We start from the raw sequence: 9,413 nt of genomic DNA, 5'->3' as shown, positions 1-9,413 counted from the left end.
CAGTTGGAGGGAACATTTTTTTTTCTGATTGGCTAAATAGTAGAGCAATAGTTTTCTATGCTTTATTCAAATGATTTTCAAGATTTGCATTCATGGTTTCTTAGAAAATAATGACAAATTTTCACAAAGTTGTTTCTTCTTCCATAAGTTAATGCTGTCATTATTTTATTTCCTGGTAGAAGTCCAACAATTCAAAAGAACAGATTTTATTAAGTCCCAGACTTTCTCTGAAGCCACGAGTAATGACAAATTGTTAGCTAATAGTTTTATGTTGAGTTTAGTTAACTTTTAGAATGAGAAATGATTCTATAATCTTGATTTCAGTAAGGATACTGCTTGCTGAACTGAATATTTATGACTCTGGGCCTGTCTATAAATAACTGTTTAAAGCTATAAACATTAAGTAATGAAGGCTTTGTTTCATCCTACAGAGTCCGCATATAATTCATGCTGCTTTCCTAGAACACTAGGTAGACTATTTCATAGTAGCACATCTCATGTTCTACTTATCATCTGATGATGGAGGAAGTGAAGTATACTTCGTTTCTAGATGTCCATTTTTTGTTTAAAGCTTATAAACAACAGAAATGTATTTCGCCCAGTTCTAGAGGTTGGGAAGTTCCAGCTCAAGGTGCCAGTAAATTCTGTGTCTGGTGAGGGCCTTTTTCTGCTTCATAGGTGATTCCTTCTTGCCGTGTCTTCACATGAGCATCCATCCTTTGATCATGTCATGGGAACTTTGTCACATAGAGTACAATAAAGAATATAATCATAACTGTTCCATCAATTCAACAAGATGACTTTTTGATTCTGTTTTCCAAATATTATATTTCTATAAAGCTTGGCTTTTACATACTCTGCAATGGTTAAAGTGATCAGATAAGTTTTAAAATTTTGTAAATTATTCTTTAAGGAGAATAACACTAAAGAACTATTACATGTAAAACTTAGCTTAATAGGGAAAAAATTGGTTTTATTTTGAAATGAACATAAGCATAATTTTATATAGTTGCATTTTAAAATAATTTTGCTGGTTGAAAATTCATACACCTAAATTTGGTAATTATTTTAAGATATAAAACGTGTTTCTTATTAAGAATAAGAAACAATAAGAAATTAACATCATTTTCTGAAGATAACATTTCATCATCAGAGAGAATACTACTGACTACAAAGGTGAAATGACTTCATGAGTATGGAGACACGAATCAGAGATACTGAGTTTGTAATGAACCTTAACTAATCATAATTCTATTTATATAACACATCTGCTGTCATTTTTTCTTTTATCTCTACATATTGGAAACATACTGAAATACTATCATTATCTGAACTCGTAGATGTAAGTTTAGGTGCAAATAATAAGCATGTGATTCAAGCGCCACAAATAACACACAGACACAATCAGACCATGAACATATTATTATATGAGTGATATGAAAGCTTGTTAATGATCTGGCTAATTCAGAAAATATCAGTTACATAGTTCAGTTAGGATTAAGACTTTCTGAGCTTGGATTTCTCCAATGCTTTGATTATGTGCATGATTTAAAAATACTCATTATCTCCCTCATAAGATTTATTTTATTTGTTGGAGATTTAAAAAACAGTGAATAGAGTAGTTCTTATTTATTTCAGGCACAAAACTGATAATAATTTATTAAGAAAAATGCTTTTAAACTGTAAATGTTTAATAATTATCACATTTTAAAATTCATGTTTCCCCACTTCCAGTGACAATAATATCTGTGCTTACTCTAGCAGCACATACACTATAAATTGGAAATGGTGATAAAATCTTACTTAGAAAACAATAAAGTGGTTTGCAAGCTTCATACCTCATGAATAAGCTGTAATCAGCCAAATTTTGAATGTATGTGGTACCATATAACATTGTTTTAAACAAACAAGTAGTGATGATACAGATATCTATTAGAGGCTCTCTACTTAAAAATTCATTCTTTTTTAAAATTAAAGTGACTTCCTTTCCTCGTACAAACTCAATATATGGAACACAGACTGATTATTTTGTGGTGTGTGTGCAATGACAAGTGAATCTCCGAAATTTTCCAACTCCCAGTCGCAAACCAGAGCTTACATCAACTTGTAAAAAAAGAATAAAATATTGCAAAAAGACCCAGAGTAGTCATTAAATCATGCTAACTTTTTGTAGGCAAAAAAAAGAAATCATTGTTAAACTTTGACAGTTTCAATATTGGGTCATTTAATTCTACAATTTTGACAGTGAAATATTTGAGGATGATGCTTTACTTGTGACATTTGAAATGAATTACACTTACATATTAGGATTTCTTTACATGATGCTTTATCTAAATTGTTACATCCTTATCTTTCAAAGAAAATTGTGGTACTATGTATGTGTGAAACTAAATATTTAAAACAATGTTTTATTATTTATTATAGAATATACTTTTTAAATTGAAAAAAAAATTCATATTAGTTTCCATAAAGCTGCCTTAGGGAACTATTTTTTTAATATGTGAAAATACAGTCAAACTCAATGAAACGTTTGATATATAGTTTGATTATATGTTTTGTAGAGTTATTAATGTAAGTATTATTAAAGCTCTTCCCTTTCGATTACATTATTTTTCCACATACAGTGAATCAAGGTAACAAGGGGTTGTTTTTCCATTTTGTTTTCTGAATTGGTTATTTACACTTTTGAAACCACAAAGACAACTCCCAAGTCTCCCCATCATTTTGTTTTGCACAAATCTTGCCAATAACTCCTTAAGCCTCATAATCTAAATCTAGAGGACATTACAGAAATTTTTTTTCTAATAGTTTTCAAATGTGCTTATGTACTTTTCAGGGTCCTGACATAAGGAATTTCATTACTGCAAGTTGTATGTAAATTATAAATTAAATGCTAGTACATTTAACTATGAAGAACAAAATTTCTTTAGTATATAAGAAATGAGTAGAGTCAACTCAAATCCAATATTTGGAATCCAGCTGCATCTTGTGCAAAAAACTATATGGGTTGCATTCAGTGGAGTGAGCAGAGTAACTCAGGTGTACGAAAAGAGGTGTTGCATTCAATGTCAGTGGCCCAATAAACTTGGGGTAAAATAAAGACTCTATGTAAGGTATCTGGTTTAGTTTTCATTTTAGTTTATAATGCTTATGTAAAGGGGTAAGCCAAGAAGATTATTCTTGACCACACTTGAAAATGGACTCAATTACTGAGATTAAATTTCAGTGTATTTTATAAAAAAATATTACTTTCACAGAAGTGAAGAGATACAATAGCACAATGGTGGTTACAATGGTAGAAATACATACTGCCAATAAAATGTTAGCAAGAGATTTAAAAATGACTGTACAGCACCGCATCAGAGAATTGTGTTAACAACAAAATGATTAATATTGTTTTTCAATATAAATGAAATCCTTACATTTTTTTTTTTAAAGAAATAGATGGGGTAAAAGTGCTTTTGTTCTTCTAATTCCTACCAAAATATTTCCTGGTATGGAGCAAAAGACAGTAAAAAAATGACAGTTAAAAAAAAAAAAAGACATTCATGCATTTAAGCCACCATTAGTCTCTGACTCTAATATAAGGCAGATCATTTATCTCTTGCAAAACTATGACTTTAGCCACTTAAACTCTTTTGTTTTAGTGCTTTTCATGACAAGGACATGATAGGCCTTATAAATTTAGAAGTTAAGATGTGTTTCCAACATGGTAAGTTAGACAAGCTCAGCTATTTTTTTGAAACACCAACTTTACAATAAAAATGCTTTGCTTTGGAGAAATGATGAAAAATAATAATGAAGAAAAAAAAAATGGAAGGGGTCCTATAGAGTTTATCACAAATTACACTGTTTAGATCAATGAAAACATATCACATTTGCCTATGTGTCATCCTCTGTCTTGATGATATGGAAAAGGGTGACATTGAACAGGACCTGGTGGCCATTGTTCCAGGCATAAAGAGCTCGATCTCTTGCATTGTAGTCAAGCATGGATATGTGAAAGTATTGGTTATGGAAGGGAATGTCTGTGTACTCATATGTGGAGGTTTTGGTGGAATAGGAATAATACACCTTGGCTCCAGTTAAGTGGGAGTTGGTGACATACAGTGTCCCACAGATCATGAAAGATTCCCCTGCACTTCTCTTGGGGTAGCCAGTGCTCCAGCTCTTCATCACCTCCAAGGTATCTTGGTTAAGTTGGCTGATGACAATATTGCCTGCATTCTGGTTAGTTGCATACACAGCCCACAGCCCGATTTCATCAGCCATTAGGTCGATGTCAGAGAATCCACCCCATGTGTAGGGGTAAACATTGTGAAAACCAGCATACTCCAGGCTTCGTTGGGCAAGCACTCTCCCCATATCAAAGCTGTATTTGATGATGATATTACTCTGATACTTGTTAAAATAGAGTGAGCCATTGTAGACAACATGGTTAGTTCCTGCCCACTTGAAAGGAAGGTTGTATGTCCTTGATTCAGCCCCACTGACAAAGTCTGCAATTGATTTGTATTCACGAACAATTTTATTGTTAGTATAACTGTCCATGTACCAGACCTGAGAAGAAGGAAAAAAAAAAAATGGAGTGACTAAATTCTGTACTTTTCTGATAATTCCAAAAGAAAGACAGTGAGAGTCAGCACTTATTATTATAATTCTCAGGCTCTGGAAGCCACACTATCTTACTGCTGACCTGTTGCAACGCATTTCAGGCTTTTGTAAAAATATTGCTGTGGTCTGTCTATGTGGAAAAGAAATAACTGAATTTGCTACCTGGACATCAATTTGCTTTTTTGCTTTTTCTTTCTTTGTTTTTTAAATTCCTGAACATTTGGTGCATATCACTGAGTGAACCAAACATATGTCAATGCAAATTACAACACCTGATAAATAATGCAATCAGTGAAAATTACAACAAACATAACCTTCAGCAAATTACATTTATTCTATCTCTTGCTCTGAAAAAAATGTATAGTCTAGTTTTGCATATTAAACTGAAATAAGTACCATAGAATCTTCTAGAAACACTTGTTTATTGGGCTAGCTTGTAAGTACAACTACATTTTAAAGAAACCATTTTACTAACTTAATAACTAACTTATTTGGAAGGAACCCTAGAGAATCTTAATTTATACTGAGTTCTGTAATATGACATAAATAGAGCTATGGTAAGTTTCTAGTATATTGATTTATATAACACAAACATTGACAACTTATGAAAATACCCCCCAAAAGTTTCAGTGCTATTGCTTTTAAAATTACTTCTAGACTTCAGGGATATTTAAGCTTATTTAGTAAATTGGTTTTGCCCTTGAGTTTTTCATTTATTTAGTGCTATTTTTTTCACACTAAAGAACATACTTTAGAAAGAGTATGCAGGGAAGTTTGCCCTTGAGTTTTTCACTTATTTAGTGCTATGTTTTCAAATTAAGGAACATATTTTAGAAAGAGTATACAGGAAGTTAGCCCTTCTCAAGCATAAAACATGACTAAAATCAATAAAATTAGATTTGCTAAACTGATGAATTAGAAGATGTAACATTGTACTAAAATAGATTTGCCGTTCTTTCTTAGATATGTTAATATCAAACAAATTATTTGCAAATTATGTAACAGTTTTCAAGTACAAACAAACATCCCTGAAGAAAATGAATAGTCTAGAAGAGAAAAAGTGTAAGCAGAACTTAATTCTAAGCAAAGGTGTTTGTGGGAGAAACATACTCTGTTGTTTTTTTCAGATGCTAAAGGATCTGTCATCCAAGCACCAAATCGGGTTCCAGATGTCTTGACTGTAACTGGGCCTGTGATTTTCATCAATTTGCCACATGCTGAAATTAGAGAAACACAAACATGTTAGGTGAACAAAGCCAATGATTCCAGTATGCATACTCACACTAAGAGCAAAGAAGGGGATCATAGAACGAAGCCAATCCATGGGATTAATATAACATTTCTGAATAAATGATCATTCACAGTGAGTGCTGGGCCTTTAACCGAACATTAAACCATGAGGAGTTGCTTTTTCAATGCTCCAAATTTTAAACATAAAATTTTAAAGCAGGAAATGATTTGTACAATCTGTAAAGAAATAAATGAGGGACATCATTATCATTATACCAATTCAGTGGCAGCTTCTCTTAAGTAAAAGTTAGACAAATGAAGCAAATTGCCCATGGATCTGTTTAATTGATGGCTAGAAACTCCTGCCCTTCCCCTTTCCCTATGCTTTGTGACTATGGATAACTTATACCAGCCAGAAAAACACTACCAATTGATTTTCATTCTATATTGGCCAAGAAGCAGTCCCCAAGAAAGATAACTTTACAGGCTATAAGAATAAAAAATTCAACCACAGTCTATAAGAAAGATATAGAGCTTTTAAAGGTAAATGCCTTATACAGATAACAGGTCTGATAGGGCAGATATGAACACACAAAGAACAAAACCCCCAAAACTCAAACCCTCAGACTCTGAAGTCACATGTAGATGAAAGATGAGGAGACATAATACATGACAAAATATTAATGACTTTCATGAAAAAAGTTGTAATATTTTTATCAGCCCAATCTGCCTGTGAATAAGATCTTAGAAACAGCTTGGACTTCATAAATGCCAAAGCCAAAACCAAACAGAAAGCTACACATTTTTGTGAGATTAAAAAAAAAGATTACTATAAAGTTTTAACCATATTATAAAATAATATTTTGCCCCTTTATCTGGATTATATTAGTTTGGGTCACTTATTATGCTTATCTTTCTTTTTATTTATTTTAAATTCAACTTTTATTTTAGGGGTACATGTGCAGGTTTGCTACACAGGTATTTTGTACCCACATAGTAAGTATAGCACCCAATATATAGTTTTATGAGATTTTTAAACAGCAAAATTTAAAAGTGATTTATTAATTATACACATTATGAAAGGCAATATGACTGCCTATAAATGCTGGATTTTGGTGTAAACAAAAAAAGTCTTCTTTTTCATCCATTTATATCATGTTATTTTCTGCTATTTCTTTCTTTTCTTAAAACTTTTTGGGTCCTATTTGTTCTACATATCTTCTTTCCTCCTCTGACTATTTAGAATTGATCAATTTCTATTAGCTCCTGTTGGTCCTTGTTTGTTTGGAAAGACAAGAACACATACCCAAAGCAAATCAAAGACAAACTAATTATAACTTGAAACTTATTTTGGCTCAGTTTTCTCTATATGTACTTCTTATAAGAATAATTTATAATTGGCAGAATACTAAGCTTTGCAGTTAGGAAGATGATGAATGGTAACATATTTTGCATTATTAGTTCAGTGATAACTACAAATTTAGTAATCTCTAGCATTTCATAAAACCTGAATTGAATATATTTTTCCCTTTATGTAAAAGAAATCAAATGTGATAGTATCATTATATCCATAGAGTGGGTTACTTTATGATTTCCTCAAATCAGTAAAACTAGACCAATAGTTCAGAAGACTTTATGACATTATCTATAGAATAGCAAGACCTTGCATTAAGCCTATTTAGAATATATAAGCTCTACCTGCTATAAACACATAAACAATATATGAGTAAAGTAGTATCAGTTTGAACTAGAAAATGTTAATCATATTCTGAACGGATCTAGTTGAGTATATTTTCTGAATGCAGAATAAGTGGGAGTAATATTATTTTTAATAATGTCCCATACACATTTTTTAATCCACAGATCATATGAGCATAACAATTTCAAGTGTAAATAGAGTGTAACAAATAGAAGGGCCTCTCTTTCCCCTAAAAACATCATAAAAGATGTGATTTTTTTTCTAAGCATAGAAAAGTAATTCTGACTTAAGATGATGGAGTGATACATGATTTTATCTGCTTTCATTTTCTATGATCTCATTAAAATGATGGTAAAGGAGTAAACCATGAGCGGAAAACAAAAAGAAAAAAGAAAAAAGAAAAGAGAGGTACAAGAGCCATTAGTGAAGAAGTTTTAACCAATTTCCAGAAGGCAGGGTTGATGAAGAGTGGTCATTAAAGATGAAGATGGAATAAGATGCATTTGTGTCTACACAGAGCAAGTGAGACCCAAGGAGGGAGATGATCTGCCTTGAAGAGAAAAAAAAAGGACTCAGAAATATAAGTAGAAAGAATGCTAGGAGTGAGATGGGACTCTGAAAACAGGTACACCACTTAAACCATGCATTAAAAACAATTGATTCCATCTTCATCTGTAGAAGTAGGACTTCAGAAGGCAAAGGAAAAAAAATATGAAACTATGTTGGTGATCTGAGAGTACTTAGGGTGATTAATAAAGACATTGGAGGGCCAGAACAAAGGCTTCTACACAATGACATTGGTGGTTGCCCTTCCTACTGACCATAGAAAGAATTGTCAAGCCCTATCTTAATAATAAGAGTTTCCAAGCAGATTTATTGTTCAAAGCTTTAAAAATGTACGCATATCCAAGGATGGCCAGATATTTTCAAAAAGTTTGTAAGAATGACTGATGTAAATGTTCAGAAAACCAGGGCTCCCCACAGAAGAGATGACTCAGAGAATAAACAAGATCCTAGTACCTTCTAAGAGATTTGTGTAATATATACTGTGTATTGTAAGAGAAAAACACAAAAGAACTATTAGAAAACAAAAATATAATTATATTGAAAATAGGTTGCAAGATAAAAGAGTTATCCCTAAAATAAAGCAAAAAAGATAAAAATGAAAATAAGAGAAAAAATATGGACACGTCTTGGATCAATCTAGAAGCTCCAACATCTGGAAAGCAAGGTTTCTAGAATGAGAGGAGAGAGAAAAAGAGGGGAGAAAATTATCAAAGAAAGTATACAGGAAATCTCCCCAGTAACTAAACCTAAATATTCAGATTAAAAGAACACATGATAATGAATGAAAAAAAGATCTACTTCTAAAAAACTACTGTGAAATGTTACAAGATTAAGAGTAAATTGAAATGGAAACTTTTTAGAGAAAGAATATGAGCTTGTCACATGCAAACAGGTAGAATTAGACCAGAATTGGGCTTCTCATCACCAATACTGGATGCTAGAAGACAATGATGAGGGCCTTTATATTGAGGAAGAAAATCAGAAGAAAACAGAATAAAGATATTTTTTGACATGTGCACTTTCCAAAAATTTACCTACAACGAATTCAGAATATACTTCAGAAATTACTTGGATATATATTGCAGTGAGTACACCAAGACAGGGGTAGGCACCAGACAGGAAAATAGTGATTTTCTGTCCCAGAATGACAACTATGCAGTGGACCTTGAGAACAACCAGCCCAGAATGGAAACACAGTTCCAAGAGGGAGGTCTCAGAAATAAGTGGAATGGATACATAGATAGACTATATGAGATCTTCTAGAAAAACTGGGTAATGCAAAGGCAATTATTGATGTATATAA

The 9,413-nt window shown here is 32.2% G+C and overlaps 1 protein-coding gene across 2 annotated transcripts in view; it reads right to left on the bottom strand.

Moving 5' to 3' along the window:
• Window positions 1-2,199: 2,199 nt before the first annotated feature.
• Window positions 2,200-9,413, bottom strand: part of OLFM3 (olfactomedin 3) — a 216,318-nt gene continuing 209,104 nt past the window's right edge. For both annotated transcript variants that reach the window (XM_017849862.1, XM_017849863.1), the window contains exons 5-6: window positions 5,725-5,831; window positions 2,200-4,560 (exon numbers count right to left, since the gene is read on the bottom strand). In XM_017849862.1, the coding sequence (XP_017705351.1) occupies window positions 3,883-4,560; window positions 5,725-5,831 (785 nt within the window). In that variant the 3' untranslated portion in view covers window positions 2,200-3,882. The remainder of the gene's footprint in view (window positions 4,561-5,724; window positions 5,832-9,413) is intronic.

The sequence above is a fragment of the Rhinopithecus bieti genome, unplaced genomic scaffold (genome assembly GCF_001698545.2).
Source record: "Rhinopithecus bieti isolate Rb0 unplaced genomic scaffold, ASM169854v2 scaffold_33065, whole genome shotgun sequence".
Lineage (NCBI taxonomy): Eukaryota > Metazoa > Chordata > Mammalia > Primates > Cercopithecidae > Rhinopithecus > Rhinopithecus bieti.
The sequence above is the reverse complement of the archived record's forward strand: the minus strand, read 5'-3'. Positions and strand labels throughout refer to the sequence as shown.